The 27,645-nt window shown below is 37.9% G+C and overlaps 3 protein-coding genes across 17 annotated transcripts in view; all 3 read left to right on the top strand.

Moving 5' to 3' along the window:
- The window catches only part of LOC133532197 (tight junction protein ZO-3-like), a 156,817-nt gene that overhangs the window by 89,516 nt on the left and 39,656 nt on the right, over window positions 1-27,645 (top strand). The window lies entirely within an intron of this gene.
- Window positions 23,016-24,630, top strand: LOC133532318 (PIN2/TERF1-interacting telomerase inhibitor 1). Its single transcript, XM_061870931.1, has 2 exons — window positions 23,016-23,364; window positions 23,794-24,630. Exons 1-2 carry the CDS (start codon window positions 23,085-23,087, stop codon window positions 24,624-24,626), a joined length of 1,113 nt encoding a protein of 370 aa, XP_061726915.1. The 5' UTR covers window positions 23,016-23,084; the 3' UTR covers window positions 24,627-24,630.
- On the top strand, window positions 24,631-26,298 carry LOC133532349 (uncharacterized). The gene has a single exon (XM_061870964.1). The coding sequence runs from the start codon at window positions 25,462-25,464 to the stop codon at window positions 26,257-26,259; it is 798 nt and encodes a 265-aa protein (XP_061726948.1). The 5' UTR covers window positions 24,631-25,461; the 3' UTR covers window positions 26,260-26,298.

Here is a 27,645-nt window from a genome sequence, read left to right on the forward strand (position 1 = left end):
ACGGGCAAAAAAGAATTTTGACCCAATTAAACTCAGTCCTCTCTTTCTTGGCTATGTCACCCACAAGATGGGGTGAGCTTTCCTTATTTTTCCTCTAGCCTCGTTTCACTTTGAACTCGCATCGGGCATCGCCTTTAAATATCTGTCACTCAGCCACATCCTCTTAGTAGAACTAAATCTTTTCACCCCATAATAAAGATACTGGCTCAAGTTATATCCACGACGAAAAAGTGGTCCTGCTCTCAATCTCGCTTTCCATTGCTAAATATTCCACCTGCCAAAGTAAACAAAACAAACGAAACTAACCTAACATCAAAATGGCCCTTAATTTTTTTATTGAAATCAAAGAACACGTGACGTCACCATTGTTACCGCCGAAAACCTGTTTTGCGCCAATTCGCAGCTGGCGGCCAGCGAATTTTTTTTCTTTTTTCTGTGGCCTGAGGGCTGAGTCGTTCAGCCTCCGTGATACACCGTTAACCTTGCATATGTCAGTTGTTATATTGATTAAGTGTTTGCGGTGCAACGCACGACTGGCACGAGTATGCAGTTGCAAACAATGGTAAAGAAAAAAACTACCGAAACTGAGTTTATAACTTCAAACTTTTCATTTCTCATTTTAATTACATAACATATATAGCCCGGCAAACCAATTTTGTCAGTAACAGTAGAAATAAAACAAAATATACCTACTCAACCCTTTTTGGATTTAGGTCATTACCTGACCACCATAATAATATACCATTAAAAATATATAATATACCATTGTATAGTAGAATAACTAGCATAAGGGAAATACAATATGTATTTATTTCTGCCCATGCTTCACTGACAAGCGACTCTTGACAAACTATATTTAGCATTAGACTTCAAATAAAACATACGATAAATAAATATAATAACCGGCCAAGAGCATGCCGGGCCACGCTCAGTGTAGGGTTCCGTAGTTACTCTTCCGTCACAATAAGCTAAACTGGAGCTTAAAGTATAGTAAATTGTTAACCAAGGGATGAAACGGTACCTTTCACCCGAGTTAAACAAATAGGCAAATTTGCATAATCAGTACCTAATTAAAGTAAGTCTTTTTACTATGAAGGGAAAACTTTTTGCGATAACTCAAAAACAGCTAAACTGATCATGTCCGCTATAGTTTTCATTTAATGTCTTTCTTAAGCTCTACTTCCACGATTTTTTTCATATTTTTTGGACCTATGGTTCAAAAGCTAGAGGGGGGGGGGACACATTTTTTTTTCTTTCGGAGCGATTATCTCCGAATATATTCACTTTATCAAAAAATGTTTCTTGAAAACTCTATTAGTTTTGAAAGACCTTTCCAACGATACCCCACACTCTAGGGTTGAAGCGAAAAAAAAAATTCACCCCCACTTTACGTGTAGGGGAGGTACCCTAAAAAAAATTAAATTTTTAGATTTTATTGTACGACTTTGTCGGCTTTATTGATTTATATATCCATGCCAAATTTCAGCTTTCTAGCACTAACGACCACGGAGCAAAGCCTCGGACAGACAGACAGACAGACAGATGGACATGGCGAAACTATAAGGGTTCCGTTTTATGCCATTTGGCTACGGAACCCTAAAAAGGTATGACGCCTTATTTATGTGTTACTAATTTCTTAAACACGTTCGGATATTTCTATGATATACTACCTGAAATTCAATATCAAATTAAAACACACGGTCTGGCAAGCCGTATATGAAACCAAATGCTAATAAATTTGCAACTGTAAATGGTTGACATATTTAACAACCCAGTAAATAAGGTAATGTCCAAACAAAATGAACTTCCGACAATATTTCAGGTTAAAAGGTCTGCCACTGTTTTATGACCTTTTTAATATTTTGCTACGTTGAACTCTTAAGTATATTTCAAGTAAGGCCTTGACGAAAACCTTGAGTGACATATGGCAGAATACATATGACGTAAATTATTACTGACAGGTGGATGTTACATTCAAAAGACACTCTTTAAAAGTTCAGTTGTTTAACAAGTTATAAACGAATAATAACTGCCTGGATGTGAGTGAGAAAAGAGCAGAAATAATAGAACAGTAAATTTGAGTCTACAGTTATTTTCTTTCTTATTATAGCTGGATTTTCAAACGTGAGTGCTTGACTAGGTATACCTCGTTACATCATAATTTACGGGGAATAGCAATGCCATCAGCGAGCGCTTCAACTCAACTGTCTAAAATAGCTGTACGATATAATTGCACTACATTACGGGACAGTATTTTTATGTCTTTTGCTTAACAGCGGCAGAGTAACGTCCTGTTTAGCCTACTATCCTTAATTAAAAATGCTATAAATATGTAGTTTCCATTAGGTAATTTAATAATGTCCATTGAAGAATTTTTGGGTTAACATAATGGCTACCAGTGGTGCAATCACTAAAGGTCTCTGACAAGTACCCAGTTCGGTGACTTTTTACTCTTTTAAAGTTATTTTTAGCCACCACATGAGTCACAATACTCAGAAACAGCCTAAATTAAGCCTAAATTTGCAACGAACTTGTCGGGTTGATACAAATTTAATTTTATAACGTAAAAGGTATCTGTCTCGGATAAGGATCTATTGTTTGTTCGTCTTAAAAGGTATTCTGAGTATTTTATTTATTTTATGGCTAAGTACCTTAGTCTTAATCCCGAAAATGAGTCATACTAAGATTCCACATTTGCTGAAAAACGAACTAGGTGTACAATAAGCGACCTTATACAATGAAGTCAGAATTCAGATCCGAAAAATACGCGAATATGTGATATGAGTTTGCAATTGTTACCTGGTCTGAGTATATTCTAACAGCAACCACTCTTTAGCTGACCATTCGTAAACCTTATGTGCATGCAATAAGGTGTAGAAATAGTTAATTGTCGGCAATGGTTCATGTTCCCACGTCGGCTACAGCGCATGTCCTGCAGTTTCCGGTGATACCTGTTGCTTTTTTACAGAAGTTAAAAGATACAAAATATCAAGTATTTCTCTCACGCTCAGCGTATATAATTATCGGCTATTTTAGGAGTGGCAGGATTCCTTTATTATGATGCTATTTAAACAAAGGAACTTGTATCATTGAATTGCGCTTCCGTGAGTGCATTTTATTTCGTTCTACAAGCAACAGACAATAGAGGGCGTAATATTAATAATAACCTATACGACATTTTCAGTTTTTACATTGTAAAACCACTAGCTTCTGCCAACGAATTCGTAGGTACGCGCATATTACTTCTGAAGCAAACTGCAACCCTTTTTTACCCCCTTAAGGGATAAAAAACACTCTCAAACTCAAACTACCACTTGTCCATACCAAATTTCATCTCAACCGCTTCAACGGTTAAAGCTTAAAGCGTGCAGAGGTAACAAACAAACATACAGAATTATTTTCGCATTTAGAATATTAGTATTGATTTTGTAATTTACATACTACCCGTAACAAATCTTGTTTGAGTTGGTAACTACTGCAGCTATCTACGACTGCACATAGGTACTAGAACCTAATCACAATGTGTTTAATAAAACCCCTTATACTCGTAATCCAATTTCACAACCAGGATCTGTCAGTTAGGCTTCGGCATTCGATTGTTTTCTAAGAAATCGCTCAAAGGCGATTGAGCGTGCTCAGCTTGTGGCCTATAGTTGTGGGCATTGCCAATCTATGACGTCATCGAGGAATTTATGCTCGATAATCTAGCTAGCAATCAAAACGTAGCGAGCTAAAACTTTTACAATATGGTTCAATAGATTTTTCTTTAGATTAAGTTTTAACACTTTTAACCTAAACGAAGACTTGAAATTTGACCAAGCTACCAACCTAAATTTTTATTAGCGAGACCAAACCGCGGCTCGCGAGATGCTTTTCAAAAATTAGAGGATTTAATAATTTGTGGCTCTTTAATATTTCTTACAGATTGATTAACGCGATAAAAGCAATGCTTACATTTCTTTATTTATACACACAAAAGGGAAACACTAAAAATCAATCTATTGACAAGACGTTATCTCAATGTAATCCCTGCTTGTGTTAGGTAATATTTTAGAATTGTGTATCCTCAGATAGTGCTAGCTGAATTGTACCATAATAGCCCAAAATTTCCATGCGATAGTTTCAATTTCATAATTGACCAAACTGACCTTTTGCTTACGGAAGTTTGTCAAGTTAATTTAGCAATGCACTGGGTTAAATTTAGTACAGCCTAGTAGGTCGTCTGTAGCACTTCCAGCGTCCTTAAATAACCTGAAAATAACCGAGCAATATCGCACGGCGTCTTGCCTCACTTGGATAATAAAGACATTATGTAGCATGCTTTCAAGGCGTGAAATGCCGCTGAATTCAACGCAGCAAAACTAAATTGATAATATTTTCTTCGTCAAAACCGTGAAATAATTATAAGTTACAGGTTTAAGTTTTCTATAGGTATCTAGGTAGTATCTTGGTAGTTTAGGTTATTTTATTTATCCCTTAGCAAACGGTGACGTAATACCTAACTAAAGGATTTATGGTTCACATTTTTAATCTATCCTTACTTAGGTAATCTTATAAATGCGAAGGAATAAACTCATGTCGGTTTGTCAGTCTGTCTGTTACCGATTGACGCTTAAACCGCTGAACCGATTTAGATGAAATTTGGTATGCCTTCCTACGTTATAAAAATAAACGTTTTGCAATTAACGAAAACAGGATTAGATTACTTATTCACAAATGTGTCTTTCAATTTGTATTTAAATTAGGTACTTAATTAAATATGCCACATTCATTCACAAATTTACGATTACATGTTACTATTATGTAGGTATATTTTATTCCTATACTTATATAAACCTGACTTCAGAAGTTTAAACCCTTCCTTCCATCGTTCCAATCTCTCTGGTTAGGCAACATTTTCACGCGTTTTCACTAACCATACCTAAAACTGCGCATTCAGCCAACGCACTCACTGGCTGAATAGCAACTCTCGCCATGGTCATAAATGGTCTTGATTGAATGATTGGTAATGTTAGTACACGCAGTTGTAGAATAAATTACCGCATCTTGTATAATTTAGCTTGAACTAATTGCAGTTAATAAAAGTCAAGTGTAGCTGTATTTACATAGCGCAGACTTCAAAGCCTCCATACTTAGATAACCGTTAGATTCAATTAAAGTTTAACGTCTACACGCAATCATGTACTGAGAAATAATTTAAAGGAAATAGTAAATTATGGCTAAATCATCGCAGTAAAATGTAATCGGCCTTTGGAATTGAATCTCAATGTTCAGTTTCCACAGATGTCTGTAATTTATGGATTACATAATTAAATGCAAGTAAAGTACCGACTTTACTAGTTTTACCATCGCATACCTACTTGTTGTTGGCTTATGTTGCTTGCAGCGGGTCGGACAGCTTTCTTCCTAATGGCATTGCATAGTGTCTACTTTCAAGCCTTTGGACGTTGCTGCGGTCCCAAGTGAAATAGAGGCTATTCAATATGTTTATAGAGGTATTTCAATATGTTTATGTAGAAACAAGAGAATACATACCTACACGATTTTAATTCTGTGTTAAAGATAGGTTATAGGCGTTCCAAAATTTAAGCACTTACCTTGTACAAGTTGTTTTTAGTCACGCCTAGGCAAGCAAGGAAGGTGCACGTGCTAACGAGTTCCCGCACACGGAAAGAGAAAGAGACAGGCTTAAAGGGGCTCCCCGCGGTTTTCATCGATTTTTGACAAGTTTTGAGTCGTAACTTCTACATTTGCACTATAGATAGAATTATAAGACGAACGCCTATCGGTTCTTCAATCTTTTATCTCAACTCTGGTCCACCGGATTTAGAAAGAAATGAACAGTTATTTTTTTAAATCACTTATTTCGTTACTCGATTGCTGTGAAGGATTTTACATGTACGAAATTGACATACAGTAGAATCCGGATATAACGACCTTCAAGGGACCGGCGATATTATGTCGTACTAACCGGATGACGTATAAAACGGATATTTACATATGTATTGTAATTATGTATTGGACCGAACTTGAGTACCTAAATAATATCGACGCTAAAAACGGTTAGTCGTTATAAGCGACGTCGTTATAAATGAATTCTACTGTATTTAGGTTCGTCTTTAAAGTCTCTAAATATTGAAATATTATGTTAATGTGATATTTGTAGAATCTGGTTACGCCTATTTTAAGGGACCACAGTACTGGCAGTAGACGGAACCCTGTCAAATTTGTATTTGTGTAGCAACGGTTCTATGAATTGTTTGTTTACTTTTATGTATGTCAGTCGGTCAATAACAGTTCTCATGTAAACACTGAATAAATTTCTAGTATACACTTTCTTGGTTTAACTGTGCTATAGATCTCTGCTAAATAGTGATAGGTTTATTCCCCACAGTGGTTATGTAGCCTACGCACGATTCAAGAATAGTGTTAACGGTAAAAGAAAGAAATTTTCAGCGGAAATGAGTAGTACTGTAAAAATTGATCAACTCAACGAGAGTAATTATGAAACATGGAAGATCCAAGTTGAAGCAGTGTTAATAAAAAACGACGCCTGGGGATACGTTAATGGGAGTATCAAGAAACCAGCTGAGGTAGCCGAAGCAGCAAAATGGGAAATTGGCGATTCTAAAGCTAAGTCTGACCTAATTTTATCCATAACCCCGAGCGAATTACGACATTTGAGAGGTTGTAAGACATCGCGTGACGTATGGTTAAAGTTACAGAACATTCATGCTTCCAAGGGACTTGCGAAAAAGGCTACGCTATTAAAAGAGTTGTTACTGCGTAAATTGGATGAAGGTGGTGACTTAAGAGAACATGTCATGCGATTTTTCGATGTAGTAAGCCAATTAGCGGACATGGATATTGAAATGCATGATGATTTGATCTCTATAATGCTTTTGTATAGTTTGCCGTCCAGTTTTGACAATTTTAGATGTGCCATAGAATCTCGAGATGCATTGCCAAAACCAGACGCATTGAAAATTAAGATATTAGAAGAGGAACATTCCAGAAATGATAAAGAAAGTGTAGATAAGGCACTTCTTGTAAAAGGAAAGAGATCTTCTAAGCCTAAGAAACAAATAGAGCATCGTCAACACGCATATGATGCCCCTGAGCAGGCTAATGCGAAATTTAAGTATAAATGTTTCAAATGTCACCAGCATGGACATAAAGCCTCTGAGTGTACACAGAAGATGAAAGTACAACGTAATGATAGTGCAAAGTATGTGTCGAACTTAAATGAATTACCAGATGTTGATTCCAATTTTGTAACATTCAATTGTGTTTCAGATGTTAATGCTGTTTGCAACGAGAATGGAAATTGGATCGTCGACAGTGGGTGTACGTCACATTTGTGCAACGATACAGATAAATTTGGTACTACATTACTACCGTTGCCCGGTAAGCTAAATTTAGCGACAAATTCGAGCACAAACGTACAAGGTAAGGGGACAGTAAGATTTTCTTCATGTAATAATGGTTCTAAAACTGAAGTGCAACTGCCAAATACTCTATTTGTTCCTGATTTGCGATGTAACCTAATTTCAGTAGCTAAAATTACTGATCAAGGGTATAGCGTTACGTTCAAGAAAAACATAGCTAGTGTTCAAGATAGCTATGGTAACACTAAACTTGTCGCGAATCGTAAAGGTAATCTATATTACGTCGAGGAACATTGTGATGGAGTGTCAGCGATTTCTGAGCGAAAGGTTGACGTATGGTCGTGGCATGAGTATTTAGGTCACTTAAATGCGAAAGATCTTGTCCGAGTCTTAAACAAATCTGGCATGAACTTAAAGATGACAGATGTAGCCGAGTTGTACGATTGTGATATTTGTGCGAAAGGAAAAATGAGTAGGTTGCCTTTTTCTAGATCGAGTGGGCCATGCGATGAAAAGTTGAGAATCATACATTCTGACCTCGTAGGACCCATGCGGCATACGTCAATAAATGGAGCGAAATATTTCGTAACCTTTATCGACGATCATACGAGATGGTGTGAAGTATATTTTCTTAGTAAGAAAAGTGAAGTCTTCACTACATTCAAGGTATATAAAAATCACGTAGAGAATCTATTCAGACGTAAAATAACTTATCTCCATACAGATAACGGAGGCGAATACTGTAATCGGGATTTCGACGAGTTCCTGAAGAAAGAAGGAATAGCAAGAAGATTGACAATTCCTGGAGTACCCCAGCAGAACTCGGTCGCGGAAAGAAAAAAACAGGACCTTGTTAGAAATGGCGAGATGTATGCTGATTTCGTCAGGACTTTCTCCGGGTTTCTGGGCAGATGCTGTAGCAACAGCTTGCCATGTAAGAAATCGTTGTCCGACCAGAAGTCTTGAAGGTGAGATACCTTTTGAGAAATGGTTTGAACGACCTGTCAAGTTAGACTACTTACACAAGTTTGGATCTAAGGTACACGTCTTGGACAAGTCAACCGGGAAAGATAAGTTCGCACCAAGAAGCCTGGAAGGAATCTTTGTAGGCTATCCTAGAGATCGCAAGGGTTACAGAGTATGGATGCCAAAACAACGACAAGTTATCATGTCAAGAGATGTGAAATTTCACGAAGCAACAAGTGAAGGTAAAGAAAACGTGAACCTGAAGATTGACCCCTTTGAAATCGACTTGGGAGAATCGATAAATGTTCAAAATCAACCTGTATCGGTAGATGTAGAGTTCCATCCGACTCAAACTAGTGAAAATCCGGTAATACATATCTCCAATCACGAGGATGAGTGCATCGAGTCATCGAGTAGTCGTGATCCAGAACCTGAAGGAGGAGATGATGTTTCCGTTGAAACCCGCCAAATGACAGACGATCCATATATTGTCATGGAACCATCTCAATACGATCATCATCAAGACGATGTTCATGTTGATGGGGGGAGGATAGTAAAGAGAGGTCCAGGGCGACCACGACTGGAGCGAGGTCATGTTGGGCGTCCACGGAAGATATACAACATGGTTGATGTAGAGCCACAGGTTTCCACGGAAGAAGGCGTTGAGTCGACTGGAGAGTATGAAGACTGTGTGGATTTCGTTGGAGTCGCCGAAATAACTCTAAAGAAGGCCTTATCCGGTAACGAACGAAAAGGATGGAAAGACGCAATAATTTCAGAAGTTCAAAGTTTAATCAAAAACGATACTTTCGATGTTGTCAAGAAACCTATGGGTCGAAATGTTGTTGGTTGCCGATATATATTAACAAAGAAGTTGAATATCGATAGAACTGAGAAGAAGAAAGCCAGACTAGTGGCAAAAGGTTTTAGCCAACGTTACGGCATCGATTATCAGAAAACTTTTGCGCCAGTCGCTAGGCTTGACTCGATAAGACTATTAGTTGCACTTGCAGTGGAGCTGGATCTTAAAATTCATCAGTTGGACATTAATACGGCATATTTAAATGGATTATTAGAAGAGGAGATATATATGAAGGTGCCAGATCTCCTAGATGAATGTTTGCAAGATCTAACACGATTGGAGCAGCCAGGTTCACTTATACATGAAAGAGCTAGCAAGATGTTATGGGACCTGAGGTCTGGAGGCAGTGTGTGCAGGCTCAAAAGATCGCTGTACGGGCTTAAACAAGCTGGTCGACAATGGAACATCAGACTGGACGAGCAGCTGAAGTCCATGGGATTACAAGCATCTTTAAATGAGCCTTGTCTTTATTTTAAAAATATAGATTCGCAAACTAAACTCTTTGTATTAGTTTACGTGGATGACATTCTCGTCGCTTCGCAAAGAGGTGAATGCATCGAAGATTTCAAAAAGGAACTGGCCACTAAGTTTGAATTGAAAGATTATGGCATTGTGAAATATATGTTAGGCATAGAGTTTGACAGATGTGACAAAAGCATGAAATTGTCACAAGAAAAATACATTGATGATTTATTAATCAAATTTAATATGGATAAAAGTAAACCAATATCTACGCCTATGGAAGTTAAGCAAAAGATTGAAAAATCTGTAAATAAGTGCAGTGACAGTGAACAGTACCCATATCGTGAGATTATAGGTTCACTGATGTATCTCTCTACGGGAACAAGACCTGATATTACGAATACCGTGGCTGTATTGAGTCAATTCTTGAATTGCCCTAATGAGGAATGTTGGAATGCTGCAAAGCGTGTGCTGCGATACCTAAAGCATACAAAACAATATGGACTTGTTTACAAAAAGACAGGTAAATCTTTGCATGGTTACTCGGATGCTGATTGGGGAGGATGTTTGATAGATAGGCGTTCTTATTCCGGTTATGTTTTCATGTTAGGAGGTGGATGTGTGTCGTGGAAGTCGCAGAAGCAAAAATGTGTCAGCACCTCAAGCTGTCAATCAGAGTATGTAAGTCTAGCCTCATCAATGAAGGAAGCTATCTACTTGAACAGCTTACTTACTGAAGTTGGGTTACGTAAGTTTGCACCATTATCTTTACATGTAGATAATCAGGGGGCGATTTGCCTTGCGAACGATCCAATGTTTCATTCTCGGAGTAAACACATTGACATAAGGTACCACTTTGTACGAAGTGTATTAAAGGACAATAAGAGTATTGAGTTAAAGTACTTACCGACCGACTCAATGCTCGCCGACATATTAACGAAGGCTCTGCCTAGAGAAAAGCACTATATGTGCATGCGCGGTTTGGGCATTGCTTGTTAATTGTTTATTTTTTTATAGTTGTTCTTTGATATCACTTTGATTTGTTTTTATATGTTTTATTTGTGTTACCGTTTATTTTGAATATGCACATTAAGGGGGAGTATTGAAATATTATGTTAATGTGATATTTGTAGAATCTGGTTACGCCTATTTTAAGGGACCACAGTACTGGCAGTAGACGGAACCCTGTCAAATTTGTATTTGTGTAGCAACGGTTCTATGAATTGTTTGTTTACTTTTATATATGTCAGTCGGTCAATAACAGTTCTCATGTAAACACTGAATAAATTTCTAGTATACACTTTCTTGGTTTAACTGTGCTATAGATCTCTGCTAAATAGTGATAGGTTTATTCCCCACACTAAAAACTAGTCTGAGATTTTAATTTTAAATTAACACAAAATTTTATGGTCAGAAAAACAGTTTTTTGGCCTAAATTGTTTAACTTTGATGCCAAATATCTTGAAGACAATGACCTTTGAAGTAAATATGGGATACTATATTGCTTAAAGCCGTTGCTGTTAATATGATAAGCTACAAAAAACATTAGAAAACTAAGGGATTCAGATCGAAGGTCATTGGCGTTAGGGAGCCACGAGTATGACAAAGATGAATGGAATGGAATGCGAAAACTAGTCAAAAATAACGAATTTCTTCGTGGGCAATGAAGCCGGCCCCTAAGACGCTAAAACAATGGCAAAAAAAAACATAATATAATTATATCAACAGGTAATGTATGTTTGAAACAACAATATTTACACGCAAAGTAGTACCTATACCTACATAAACGTCAAAAAACACCCTATTTAGTAGCTATAGGTGACATATTCAGCCTCCACGTAAGATATATCTCTAATAATAATAAGAGTGAATTGCAAAAAATGTTACATAATTAAAACGAAAGGGGACGACCGCCCCGAAACCGCTTTTCCATACAAACGTAGTCCCCATTTTCTTCTCTGGGTATTAACATTATTGAAAATATTTTTACACAATTTAATGTGTTTTAATCCTAGCTAACGGTCGGGCCGTTTGTTTTTTTTTCAATATTTATAAGAGTTTAAGAGCATTTAAAAATTTATATGAAATCTGATTTTCGCTCCTAAATCTTGTAATAATTTAAATACGAGAAAAATTAAACGGTCGGGCAGCTATAACAAAAATTCATACAACTGTGTTAAAATATTTTCCATAATGTCAATATCCAGGGAGGAAAATGAGGACTACGTTTGTATGAAGAATCGATCGTCCTTTTTCCTCTTAAGGACCTGTTAGAGAGATAGAGATCTTTATTTGCATTCAAGTACACTTTTTAATTCCAATGTAACATTCAGGCACATCCATGGTGGACTCTGGTAGGGTGTCGCAAAAAATCTTAAACCTAAAACAAATACATATTATGAATGAATGAAAGCATATTTTATTTCTGACAAAAATACATTCCTATTATGTTAGTGTTACCAGTACCACTTATATTAGGTGTGTTAGTAGAAAATATAATTACAATTAGACTGCAAAGACATCCAGTGAGTGAGGATAGGGCTGTCCACCCTCGCAGCGATCACCAGGTAGGTACTTAAGTTTTATAAATGTAACAAGCATAACGTGACTTAAAATTAATATTAATAGTAGGTAACTCTTTTAGGGACAATTTAATATTTAACAATTTAAACAAACTAAAAGGAGTTCTGTAACATATCACAAGTGTCGCGGAGATCGCGAAGTCTGTTATTGTGGTATGTATCATATCTGTCACTCTTAGCGTAATTTTCACTGGTAACACTGACGATCGAGGTCGGCTAGTGATATAGGAGACGGGAGGAGAAAGATGGCGGGTACAAGTGGAGACAGGCGATCTGAGTGCTGGGAGGTAACAGGTGGTGTGGCGCGTGCAATCGCGTACAGGAGACTCTTGGTAAGCGAAACATATCTATATTCTGATATTTATATATATATATATAATATATGGATATTGCAGTGACCTTGAGTTAACGACTACCCTGAGAAAGAGCTGAGTTAAAGAATTGATTGATATTCTTTGTGTGTAGCTCGAGTTTGAATGTAACAAGTGAGGTGGCTGGTGTTTATCGGTTTGAGTTACTGGAGGTTAATTATGGAGGCTGATGGATGAGCTGTAGGGGTTGTTGTGGAGGCTCGTCGGGGACCACATGGTCCCCACCTCAGTACTCATCGCATGAGGAGAGTATACAAGTCTGCGGGATGCACGATGAGTTCTCTTGTGGAGATTCAGTTGTGCCGTGCATCCACCGATAATAGCCACGGGACTTGGGGCCCTTCTAATTTTCCCCGAGAGTGTTGAGGTTACATTCATAACAAAGAGATACGAGATTGAGAGGAGATGGAATTGTGCGCCCATCGAGTGTTGATTCAGGGTCGGTGCAGTAGCTATATTATGTTGTGCTTTGTATATGTGTAGATCCATGTAGCGAGGTTATTATTACATCCCCCTGAGAGTAAAACTCCGCTACATGTTTTGGTGTAGATGCTTAAAAATCTGTCAGTTGCGGTTCACGTGTTTGGAATGATGAGAGTTGTCGTACCCAATGTTGAAATACATTCCTTATGGTACTTGATTTTTTTTGGTTTGGGTATGCCCATGGCGGTGCGTACACATGGGATAATTATGACCCATTGTGGTGCGTACACATAGACAGTAATATTACCAAGCCATGAAGAGATTGTGCATATCGCGAGTTTTTTACACGGTGAACCGGCAGACAGAGGAATTCTTGTTTTTATTTCATATTAATCAGCATTTATTTGCGTAGGTTGTGTTATAATATACCGTATAATATATACCGTGTTTGAAAATAATTAATACGGGAGCGGTAATTACGTTTTTCCTCTAGCGACACGGAATTTAGTCTCTGACCACGTTCAGAAACACGCCAATGTTTACGTTCGGTCAAATTCATGTGCAAGTTTATTTAGTAAATTTGTCACTCAGCGCACGTTTTCTCGTTAATTTTATTACTACAACATTATTTTTATTGTGTAACGAGGAAAATATATATATTGAAACATTTACTTGTATATTATTTTCCCCATGGATATTATTTACGTTACGGAATATTTATTGTGTTTGGTACGGAACGGTTAGATATTCGGTATGACAGACCGACGATCGATTGGTCGTGTCGTGTAGAGAATATTTAAGATAGAGTGAAGTTTAGAAATTAGTCTATGGTCTGGTTATGGTTTATTAGTTTTGTAAGCTTACCCGTTTTTGTGAATTGTGATTTGTGATAAAAGTTTGATATAGAAGTAAAAACGAATAAAAGTGTGCAATTACTTAATTAAGGAGTGCCGAAGAGTGGAAGTGGACTGCTATACAATCCGTTGTAAGTAATAGATTTAAGGCGACTCCATTATGAAGTAATAAAGTAGTTACATTTTCATGTAAGAACTAACAAACTTTTATGCTACTTAAACTCGACTTCAAGTAAACGCATTTAATTGCAGATTAGCATCAAGCACAATGCAAGATTCACAGAAGATTTAAAAATAAAATATATCGGTAGCTCGCATTGCGTTCAAAATGGACTTTCTGCTTTCCACATTACAATTGCGCCTAGAAAGGCTAGCGGAAGCGTTAAAGGGAGCCGCCGAGGCCCTTAACAGCATTGAGACTGGTGTTGCAAAGGACAGGGTAATTGCCATAAGAATTAACGTTAAGAATAGATTGTCATCGCTCACATCAGATTTAGACAGATATTTGTCTGGGGCGACGGACATAAAAGAAGATTTCTGCAATGAATGCCGGGATATGCAAATAAAAGCCGAGGACACCCTGACCGAACTAGAAGTCGCGGTAAAATTATACTGCCATGAAGTAGAAAATGGTCATAGAACGCGTCTACCTAAATTAGAGCTAGGGAAATATAATGGTGACATCCTAAAATGGAACACTTTTTGGGATAAATTCGCGGCTAATGTTGATAGTAAGGACATTGCCAACGTTGAAAAGCTTTCATACTTACTAGCCTCATTAGAGGGACCAGCCCTACAAGCAGTTGAGGGTCTGGAAACGACTAACATGAATTACCCGATTGCGGTAGACATTCTCAATAGCCGCTTTGGTAAACCTACAAAGGTCATTGATGCTCACAACGATGCTTTGCAAAATCTTGCTGTGGCGAAGGATTCACCCGAAGATTGTAGGCGCACTCTGAATATCATAGAGAAGCACCTGAGGGTATTAGAGGCTTTAGGGGAGAAAGTGGATGCTAGTTACCTTAGAGTTATCATACTTAATAAATTTCCATCAAGAGTGGTATACCAAGTGTGGCTTTCGTCAACCGATGATTCCTTTGCTGCAATCCGGAAGGCTTTGGATGCCGTAATAACAGCTATGGAGAGTTCAGCTGTTACAAACATGGAGAGTTCTGTGGTTCCAGTAAAGTCCAGTGACATAACGGAGATGAGTACACCTGCTTCTACAGCAACACTACAAATTGGAGCTGTAAAGAAAAGGAAATGGCAACAGAAAAGGGAAGCAATTTCAACTCAACCTAACCGGAAACGCCCTAAGAGAATGTGCATATTTTGCAATGAAGAACATTACAGCGAGGATTGTACCAAATTTAACACATATAAGGAGAGGATTGGGAAGCTTAAAGATAGGTGTTATGTGTGCTTCCAAATAGGACACCGTGCCTCCAAGTGTACCAGAAGGAGGAAATGTGTACATTGCTCTAGGATGCATAATAGAGCCCTTTGCCGGCAGAAGGTGCAGAGGGGTAAGGATAGTGATATGGTTCTTTCAAACATGACTTCAGTTAATGTACAGTTAAATAAGCCATCTAATTTCTTACAGACAGCAGTAACCCAAGTAAAGACAACGGAGGGGAGAAGTCTGAGCATTAGGCTTTTACTTGATTGTGGAAGTCAACGATCTTACATTACAAATAGAATAGCAAAATTATTACGAATCAAACCTGATGGAGAAGATTGTTTGATGATTTATACATTTGGATCAGAGAAGCCCAGAGAAATGTCATGCCCATATGCAACAGTAACTGTAGTGAGTAAACGTAATGTTGAAAGATTGATTAGAGTGAATATAGTCCCATACATCACTGCAGAGATACCTATGGCTAAGGTAGAGTCACCAATGATAGATATCTTGGCTGATGACGCTTCTACCGGTGAAGGCATTGATATGTTGATTGGAAATGATTTATACTTTTCATTTATCAGAAAGAGTGTTGATTTGGGAAATAATACCTTTCTTGTGGATTCTGATTTTGGTTGGTTCCTCGCAGGAAGTGCTACTAACAGCAGGGAAGGGGAGACTCTATCAGTGGCTACATATTGCCAGTGCCATGAAATCAATCAAGACTTTTTTACAGAACCAGATCTTCCTCTGCGTACCATAGATGTCAAATTTTTATGGTCACTTGAGAGCATCGGGATATGTGATTCTCCAAAAACTACATGTGAGGAAGAAGCCGTCCAGCACTTTAACAAGACTGTCAAATACAGTGAAGGAAGGTATCAGGTCAAGTGGCCGTGGATAGAGTATCCACCAAAATTGCCTACTAACTTTGGACTTGCCTTTGGAAGATTAAAGGGTGTAATACGAAGATCAAATAAAGAAGTCATGACAGAGTATGAGAAAATCTTAAACGAACAACTTGAAGCTAACATAATAGAAATTGTGGATCCTACCATTCCTGCTGACCATCCAGTTCACTATCTACCTTTTCATATGGTTCAACAGAAGGGAAAAAGGGGTCGGCTGGTCTACGATGCTTCAGCTAAGCTGAAAAACGAGAAAAGCTTGAATGAGTGCTTATACAGAGGTCCGAATATGCTGGAAGACCTTACAGGTTTAATACTGAAATTTAGAATTGGGAAAATTGCTATCACTGCTGATGTTGAAAAGGCTTTTCTTCAGGTTGGTTTACAAGAAGAGGACAGGGATGTGACCAGGTTTCTCTGGGTCAAAGATTTAGAAAAGGAACTATCTGAAGACAATATCATGCAATATAGGTTCTGCAGAGTGCCCTTTGGAGTAATATCGAGCCCTTTCCTCTTAGCGGCAACAATTCGATATCACATTTCAAAGACTAACAAAAGTCTTCTTCCTGTGATAGCAGATAAATGTTATGTAGACAATTTAGTGACGTCCGTTCAATCAAGAGAAGAGGCTCTCAATTTATATGCTCAAACTACAAACTCATTTAAAGAATTAGGAATGAACATACGAGACTGGATGTCTAACGACAAAGATTTTGTAGACAAGATTCCCAAGCTAAAGAGAGCTAAACAGGAAAGTGAAATGAAGATCCTCGGTTTGATATGGAATTTGGAAAATGACACTTTACGGCTCAAACTGAATAACGAAACTTTTGAGAGTGAGATCACAGACAGAGGTATTACAAAGAAAGGAGTCCTGAGAGTGCTAGCACGTCTGTATGATCCATGCGGGTTTGTATCACCACTCATGCTACCAGGAAAACTCTTGTTTCAGGAGATCTGCACTAGGAAGTTAAAATGGGACGAGTTTCTGCCTGAAGACTTGTTGACATCATGGAGGAACATAATTGAGAATTTAAAAGTGGTTAAGAACGTAGAATTGCCAAGACATGTTGCAAGTGGATCAAAGTCGGAATGTACGGAGTATGAACTACATTGCTTTACTGACGCATCTATGGATGCATATGCAGCAGTCGTTTATCTACGCGTCATAACTGGAAAGCAAGTATCAACTTCGTTTCTCATGTCCAAATCCAGAATAACTCCAGCAGAAGACAAGAGTGATCTCAAAATTCCTAGACTTGAATTGCTAGGGTATCTCATAGGAAGTAGACTTCTGAGATATGTTAAAAGCCACATAGACCTAAATATATGCAAGATATATTTGTGGACGGATAGTCAAGTTGTTATTGCTTGGATCAAATCAAGTAGGCTACTTCCACCATTTGTATTGAGAAGAGTCAATGAGATCAAGCAAATTAAGGACATCTTGGGTGCAGAGCTGCGCTATGTCAACTCAAAAGAAAACCCTGCAGACGTAGCTACCAGGCCAGAATTGTGGCATCATAGACAGGATCTATGGCTCCATGGTCCAGATTTTCTTCTACAAGACCAAAATGATTGGCCTAAGGAGCAGAGGTATGAAGAAATGTGCTTGGCTGGGAGGGCTCTGGACACGGTGGATGGTCCAGAGATGACAATGAAAGGCTATGAAGACCAAGATAATGATCCTAACTTTTCTGAAATGGAGGATAATCCTGCAGCCACTGCACTTCATGATTCTGTGCAAAACCCATCTGATGAAGAAAAGTGTGAAGAGACAGTGACTGAGATAAAGAAGTTACAAGGTAAATTCTTTTCAGAAGAAGTCTCAGGAAAGGTGACCAGTTTGTCACGAAACTTGGGTCTCTTTGTAGACGAAGATGGGATCTTAAGATGTAAAGGAAGGTTCGGGAATGCTAATTTATCATATGATAAGAGATATCCCATTCTGATTCCGAAGAAATCACCCTTCACAACCCAGATTATACTAAAAACGCATAGAGACAACTACCATGTTGGGGTCCCACACACGCTAAGTATATTACGCGAAAAGTATTGGATCCCTCACGGGCGAGCTCAAGTACAGAAAGCTTTGAAGAGATGTTTGCAGTGTGAGAAGTATTCTGGAGGTCCTTACAAACTGCCACCACCACCTGCACTCCCCAGTGAAAGGGTTAATTATAGTTCTCCATTTACCTTTACTGGATTAGACTACCTGGGTCCGGTATTAGTGGAAACAAATAAAGGCAGAGAAAAACGATGGATTTGTCTTATGACATGTCTAGCAGTTCGTGCTGTACATTTGGAGTTGGTCAAGGCTTTGACGGCTGAGGAGTGCTTGCTAGCGATACGGCGGTTCGTGGCGGCTAGAGGACCACCTAAAGTATTGATATCGGACAATGCACTACAGTTCAAGCTGACAAGTGAAGTACTAATCCATTCATACTGCCAGGAGAAACATATCAAGTGGAAATTCATCACGCAGCTTGCACCCTGGCAAGGCGGCTTTTACGAAAGATTAGTTGCACTGGTAAAGCACTGCTTGAAGCGCACACTTGACAAGCATTTATTAACAGACGGTCAAATGCATACAGTAGTGAAGGAGATTGAGGCCGTATTGAACACAAGACCTTTGACTGTAGTGGGTTCCGACCCAGAGGGAGTACTGCGTCCAGCTGATTTTCTATCTCTAGGTCAGTGTCTAGAAATAAACCCAGATTTTGGTGAGGGAACTTCACAGGGCACCAATACCAAAGTCGACTTGGTTGAAGGCTGGAAAAGGGGTCAGAGGATTCTTAACGAATATAAAGAGATGTTCACCAATCAATATCTACCAAGTCTGCGGGACAGATTCAGTCACTCTCATAAACAACCGCGAGTGATATCAAAGAAGTCTCCAGAAGTCGGTGACATTGTACAGATTAAAAATGATTCCAAAAATAGAATCAATTGGAAGGTTGGCAAAATCGTAAGTTTAATCCGAAGCCGTGATGGTGAATGCCGAGCAGCCAAAGTGGTAGTTGGGAATACAGAGTTTACGAGATCCATAGCCCATCTGTATCCGTTAGAGTCTGATATGTACGGCCCAACGGATTATGCACTACCACCATCACAAGACAACGAGATGGTAGAGACATCAACTGTACCTATGGAGATGGTTAAAACTATGGAACCTATAAGGGCATCAGAAACGATAGTGTCACCCAAGCCTGAGACAGAAATTGATGAGTCAACAATTCCTACTGAACCGGCAACCGAGAAAGAAATTTCTGTGTTAGATTCTGATGGTAGTCCTACGCATACTGAGCAAGCTCCCGCTGTTGATACATACGAGGCAGAAGTGAGAGAGCCAAGTGTTACGGAAGAACGGCCAGAGGAAGTGACAAGAGTAAGACGGAACGCTGCCATTTGGGCTAGAGAACGAATAGCCGAATGGACGCGTCAGCTGATGACGCTACTTGTATAATCTTCTCGCGTTCGGGAGTGTCGCGGAGATCGCGAAGTCTGTTATTGTGGTATGTATCATATCTGTCACTCTTAGCGTAATTTTCACTGGTAACACTGACGATCGAGGTCGGCTAGTGATATAGGAGACGGGAGGAGAAAGATGGCGGGTACAAGTGGAGACAGGCGATCTGAGTGCTGGGAGGTAACAGGTGGTGTGGCGCGTGCAATCGCGTACAGGAGACTCTTGGTAAGCGAAACATATCTATATTCTGATATTTATATATATATATATATAATATATGGATATTGCAGAGACCTTGAGTTAACGACTACCCTGAGAAAGAGCTGAGTTAAAGAATTGATTGATATTCTTTGTGTGTAGCTCGAGTTTGAATGTAACAAGTGAGGTGGCTGGTGTTTATCGGTTTGAGTTACTGGAGGTTAATTATGGAGGCTGATGGATGAGCTGTAGGGGTTGTTGTGGAGGCTCGTCGGGGACCACATGGTCCCCACCTCAGTACTCATCGCATGAGGAGAGTATACAAGTCTGCGGGATGCACGATGAGTTCTCTTGTGGAGATTCAGTTGTGCCGTGCATCCACCGATAATAGCCACGGGACTTGGGGCCCTTCTAATTTTCCCCGAGAGTGTTGAGGTTACATTCATAACAAAGAGATACGAGATTGAGAGGAGATGGAATTGTGCGCCCATCGAGTGTTGATTCAGGGTCGGTGCAGTAGCTATATTATGTTGTGCTTTGTATATGTGTAGATCCATGTAGCGAGGTTATTATTACATCCCCCTGAGAGTAAAACTCCGCTACAACAAGGTATCCTCCATTAATTCCGATATATGGTAGTAGCATTTCTCAACCAGCTTACTTTTTAGATTTCTTGTAAAACCGGAGTATGTTTTTGATTTTTTGAAGTAAGTCAAAAGTTAATTTGATTCCATTGTGTTACGGCAATTAAGCCATTCCTATTTAACTAAGTTATATGAATGGAAGTGTGTAAGCGAATGCCATAGACTTCTATGTGTCAATTTACGTGGTTAATTTTTGTAATACAAACTATTTAGTCGCTACAGGTGGCATATTCAGCCTCCACGTAAGATGCATCTCTAATAATAATAAATAATACAGTTGTGCACAGCAGCAGAACTTACAACAACGTTGATGCACCTGAGTAATTATTATACTAATTTACTTTTAAGACCATCGGTAATGGCATTTGTTTTTCCTAGAACCTTGTACGATTGTTACAATCGTTAATTTTAAAAATAAGACAGTAATTTTAAGATTGGATAATTTGACACAATACTTATCGTGGCCTCTCGAAAACTTTTACTTTTCCCCGAACCGGTCTAGCGCACCTGGCCACGGTGCCGGGAAGGTAATAACGAATATTTATCTGAATATTCATTTAACTCGCATATTAAATAAACTGGTACTGGACTATTCGATTTGAGCCTTAAGACAGGTATGGGCATTGTGAATGTCATCTCGCTTTGTGTGGTAGGGCACAGCACAGCGGATGTCATTCCAGATCTAGAGCAGAGCCCAACTAGGGAAGTACCTCCACCTTACAGAAAACCGCAGCCAAATAATACTAGACCCTACTCATAGCGTTGTGTTCCTGCTGGTGAGTAAGGTTGCCAGAGCTCAACGAGGGGGTGCGGGTTTAGGTTCGGCAACGCGCATGTAACTCCTCTGGAGTTGCAGGTGTACATAGGCTACGGAGACTGCTTACCATCAGGCGAGCCGTATGCTTGTTTGCTACCGACATAGTAAAAAAAGAAAAGCTTAAGTATATCTATTAAGTTAAGTAATATAAACGTTTACGATTTTTTTTTTATTTGCACTAATTGACATACTAAATATATGGTGTACCGGACTATTTGGCTACTTTGGTTGCTACAAAGTATTTGACGCTGACTGTACGAGTATTTCACTCTCCCAACAAATGTTGCTCTTCTATTAGTTTAGGACTCATTACTCTCATTACCTCATTGGTGATTATAAAATTATGTAAACGGTTACCACAAGGTACCTACGTAATTGATAGAATGTCCACATTGATAGACAAGTTTACGTCTTTAAGTATGGCGTACTACCGGCATGCAGTTCTTGAACTTTTTTTGACTACATAACTAATGATAACTAATCGAATTGTTATGTACTACGACGGCGCCTAAAGACACCCAAGAAAAGGTACCTAGTTCTACTACACTTAAAGATCAAAATAGAACCACCTAAATACTAAATAAACGAATAAATGAAGTTGCGTCTCTTTTTCCCATCGTTCGTATTATAATTATGAACTCTTAGATAATATTAAAAAATCTTTAAGACTTCCATAATGCTGGGTAAAGTGGGTAAGGGTATCGTCATTAACTAGGATGCTCGTAGCTCACGAGCATTAAATAAATAAAAAAAAAAAATATTATAGGACATTATTACACAAATTGACTAAGTCCCACAGTAAGCTCAATAAGGCTTGTGTTGAGGGTACTTAGACAACGATATATATAATATATAAATATTTATAAATACTGAAATACATAGAAAACATCCATGACTCAGGAACAAATATCCATGCTCATCACACGTATAAATGCCCTTACCAGGATTTGAACCCGGGACCATCAGCTTCGTAGGCAGGGTCACTACCCACTAGGCCATACCGGTCGTCATAATCGAGCATTGCTGTACATATCTTATTATTTTAATAGCTACCTAATTGCCAGTAGGTTGCCAGGATCTAGTTTGCCTATTAACTAATCCGGCACTCCCTCGGATTCTCATCACGCTTCTTACCCGTGACGAAAAAAAGACAAGACAACTATCTCATCGATCACGAATCCATGATCTGAATCGTGCCGTAACGGTGTGGGGTATTGACACACTACAGATTTACACAAAAACTCGGTAATCTCGGTATTAAAAGAACCAGATTCACGTGATTGTGTGGTTAATAAATAACTTTTTTGAATGAAAATAGGAAATTATAATCTGTCAAGCCATTTCGTCACTTAAAACGTCAAACTTATTAAAACGTCACTTGAGCCAAATGGAACGCAACCATTGAGTTCGGCTATTTCTACTGTTGTTTAGCAAAACATTTCTTTGTACGTTACATTAAAAATCTGATTTATTTTTTATGCTTATAAATCTAAAAAAATATGAAATTGTTTTTTCTTTTATAAAAAATATTTTGAAATATTATATCATAATAAAAAAATATGTGTCAACGAAATAATATTACCAGCGCTCACTCGCGATAATGGAATGGAACGCTGTGCGCACGTTTAAATAGCCTTCGCTGCGATTGGTCCGATGACGCCATGCTTAATGTCGTCCATTTTGACATTTATCACGTTGTGAGAAATGTAGACGGAGTTATTTTATTAAAATAAACATGGCTATGTTAGCGGAACCTCGTCGTAAACAGAAAGTGATTAATCTTCGTGCCAAAAATAGTGCTTGGAGTAAAGATGCCAATAAATTCGGGCAACGTATGCTGGAGAAAATGGGTTGGAGCGCCGGGAAGGGGTTAGGTGCTAAAGAAAATGGAATTGTGGAACATGTTGTGGCTAGATACAAAAATGATGAGAAAGGCTTGGGCTTTGAGGATCGGAATGACCAGTGGACCAAACATGAGGATGATTTTAACGCTCTACTTGCGAATTTATCTAATGGTAAGTTATTTTATTATTATATTTTTTTCAGTATTTACTTAAATTCAATTCAGTTATTTATTTGTATCGAATCTAGGAAGATCCATATAGTGTTAGTACAATACAGAGAATCTAAAAAAATAAATTGGGGTTAGTGACATAGAATTTACAAATAACTTAAAACACACACAGACATAGCACATTAAGACAACACTAAAAGTATTATAATAAAATAAAATCTAGGCAATCTAGATGCACCATTTCTCAGCATCTGTTGATGCCACATGCAGACTATTCCAATGCTTGAGTAATGGTGCATCTATCTGACCTGCCACCGTTTTCAGGGTACTATTGTTACTATTGTTGTATTGGTATTGACTTAAAAAGTCAATAATTTTTTTTATGAATATTTAATAATGATTGATTACAACCAAAACTTTTTGTTTTAAGGTGACAACAAAGAATCGAAATCACATAGTGGTGTTTCTTTAGAAGTAAAATCAAAGAAAAGCAAAGCAAGAGTTCACTTTCATAAGTTTACACGAGCTAAGGACTTGTCCCGCTACAGTGAGAAAGATCTAGCGAATATCTTCGGCAAGAAGGAGCTAAAAGCTGAGGTGAAAAAAGAAGAGATACAAAAGGGGGAGATTAAAACAACCGAACAAGTTTTCACAGAAAAAGGCAGTATGGCCGACTATTTTAAAAACAAATTAGAAGCTTTAAACTCTAAAAATAAAGTGTCCTTACCTTTCAATGACAACAAGTATGAAGATGATGCTGATTGTGGTTTCAGAGGATTTTCAGGCACAACAAATAATTTTCCTGAGTCTGAAAATGCTTCCACTGGCCTTGGATTTTCATTTTACTGTTCAAATGTACAAAATAATGTAAAAGATGAACCTATTACAAATAGTGAAGAAAAGGAAATACCAGTTTCTACAGAAGGTTTAGAAAAAATTAAGAAAAACAAAAAAAAGAAATCCAAGAAAGTGGTTGATTCAGATGAAGTATTAGAAACAGAAAGTTCTTTATCTGAGAAAAAAGATTCCTTAAATAGTGAAAGTGACCAGTGTATATCTAATAAAAAATCAAAAAAGAGACAGGACATAAAAGAAAATGTTATAAAGGAAAATGAAAATCATGAGGAAGGTGAAACAAAGAAAAAGAAAAAATCTAAGAAGTGGCAGGACTTAGAGGAAAATGTCTTAGAAAATGAAAATCAAGAAGAGGATAATTATGTTCCAAAGAAGAAGAAAAAGAAGAAAAATAAAAATCATGAATAAGTTACATTGTTTTTATTTTGATGTAGGTGTATACAGGTAATTTCGGTAATCGCTAAAATCGTTTCAAAATCATTCATATTCTTTTGTAATAAGATTCCTGGGGGCCTACCGCGAAAACCGAAATTCTTAAATTGCGGGGATCTTTCTCTTTTACACTCACTAAGACGTAGACTGACAGAGATAAATGTCTGCAATTGACGAACTTCGATTTCGCGGTTATAGCCCGCTTCGGAATTACCAGAATACACAAATATATTTATAGAGCATATTTCAAGCCAAGATTGGTTTTATACTAATAGAAGGGAGGGTTCATAATCACAAGTTTCGATTTTACTATTTGCGGCATCACCCAATATTCTCAAGTATATGACAGCTGTGGAACGGAACGTACGACCGCCATTTTGAAACGCATGCGCGCTGGCCCCGGCTACGCCATGTTGCATAGTTTAGTGGTGTCCTGTTACGAAGTCAATTAATAGCGAAGTTTATTTCTGAAACGAATACCAGATAAAGTAGAACAGGTGGATGATTTAACCTCAGGAAAATGTTTTTGCGACTTCGTGAAATTAGATAACCAGATGTGAGACAACAAAATCAGAAAATAACCTATCGCGCAAGATGGAACACGGATATCCAAAGTATTAACAGACAGAAAATAACTTTCTGTAAATAACTAGTGCATCACTACAACTGTCAGCTGTAAATCGTGTAAATGTCAAATTTGACAGTTTTCTTTGTGCACGTGTTTATGTTTAACTTCAACGCTGTATTGTTTCTGTGAAATAACTGGAAATATCCGATGAATTACGTAGGAACAATCCTATAATAAATAGAAATGGTAATTCACGAAGAAAGTGAGTGTCCAGTTGAAATTGCGGTTATAAGGAAACCCGAAATCCTGGAGCCGAAAAAATATCTCATGGTCAACAACCACATCCGAGAACTCATCAACAAAGAGGACAGCCCATCAGATACCTCCTCTAGCGACCAACTATTAGAAGAAGAAGGAAATGAAGAAAGTAAAAAGCGCGCCAGAACGTCCTCAAAGAAATTGAAGAAAAGAAAAACTGAGTCTGAAAATAACTCAAAAGTTAACGAAATTAGTGAAAGTGATTTATCAGAACTTCGAACTGTTTACCAAAACTGTTTGGCCGTTATTAATAAAATTGAGGTTAAGTATGGGCATCTACTGAATCTTGATACACCAGGCCATAGATTGCAATATGGATATAATTGTGATGGAGGTCAGCGATACAATGAATGCCACTGCACAAAGAATAAAAAGATTGTGTTTGATGATGACGGTCAACAACATACACAGGAAATCGATGGCCACATTTGTCCTTCGATGCCTAAAAAGTATGCAAAACCAGTGGAATGTAGTGTAACTACGGATAATGAAGATTACAACTTATCCTTACCAGATGACTTGCCCAGCTTAGCAAAGTTGCTTCAGGACCCAGAGTTAAATCAGCGGAATAAAGTTATAGACAAAATAAAGAGAATTAAACAAGATCATTTGAATGAGCTCAGATTTAACCGGCCAGCTATAATACAAGCTATCAAACGAGATCCGGATGAGGTGCTAGGGTTTATGGGGGTTAATTTTGTGTCCTTGCCTGGATATATATAACATTATTGTTTTCTATAATAATTATACTAAATGATTTTATATGCTCTGTTTTTGTTCAAACTTCCTGAAATTCACGAATACATAAAAAAGTGCCTTCTACCAATAAGTATATGGTATACTTATGGGGTAAGGTACAGGTAAGGTGACCAAATGGAGGGGCCCCCTGGGCTCTAGAAAGAGAGGACATCCACTAGCCAGATGGCAGGACGAAATTGTTGCTACTGCGGGCAAGGAATGGCAAAGCGTAGCAAAAGACAGAAACAAATGGAAACAGCTGGAGGAGGCTTTTACCCAGAAGGGGTCTACAGCAGAAAAATAAAAATTAATATTTATAAATATATATATCAAACGATAAAATTCTCTGTGGAATATTGAAGCTCTAATAATAATAATAATAATACTTATGGGGAAACGTGGATTTTGTTAACTTGTGTATTACTTAGATATGATATTTAATTAGCAATTATTTATCAATGGTTCAACCCTTTTCTCTAACTAATTTTAGTCCCATCTGGAAGAAAGCATGAAATTTGGCATGCAGTTATGCTGGTACAAAAAAAAGTAGAAATGAAAACAACACATCAAGTGCTTGTATGTGTCCCAATTTCCAGTTTGATTGTTTACAGAAACAGTTACAGCAAAACTGCCAATGCCTTTATTAACACTTAGTGCCAGGCCCCCATTTTCAATACAAAATGTGTTAAATTCTCTAAAAGACCTATTTTTCTTTGAAGTATGTTGCTAGGACTAGGACTTTAAATCGAGGTTTACGATTTTAGTAAAATTTATGGGCCCTGCTGGGAAAGTACCTTAAAAACTTAAGTTAGCTCATTTTACTTAAAGGAAACATTCTTTCATTTTTATTAAAAAACAATACTGCTTTATTAAAAATTAAATTCGTTTGGGAATTGAACTATTTTATTCCACTAGTCTACCTTAGAGCATTTAACCAACCGGCGCCGCCTAAGAGTAAAACGTAGTGATTATATGCTCTTTGCCTAAGAGCTTACCCCTCTGTCAAAAACCGCGGCCAAAAGTCACACTCAACATCATACTGATTGTAGGGACTGACATTATGTTGACATAAACATTAGGTCATACAAAATATTAATAAAATCGAAAATTTAGTACACAAGAATTTATTTAGACAAGCGAATTTTTAAAAATATTTCATTGCAGTTTTGTTTCTTTTTTAAAATAAAAGAATGTTTCCTTTAAGTAGAATGAGCTAACTTAAGGTTTTAAGGGACTTTCCCTCCAGGGCCCTTTCATTTTTAGGGTTCCGTAGCCAAATGGCAAAAAACGGAACCCTTATAGATTCGTCATATCCGTCTGTCTGTCCGATTCTGTCACAGCCACTTTTTTCCGAAACTATAAGAGCTGTAC

This window comes from Cydia pomonella, chromosome 2, assembly GCF_033807575.1.
Source record: "Cydia pomonella isolate Wapato2018A chromosome 2, ilCydPomo1, whole genome shotgun sequence".
Taxonomy (NCBI): Eukaryota; Metazoa; Arthropoda; class Insecta; order Lepidoptera; family Tortricidae; genus Cydia; species Cydia pomonella.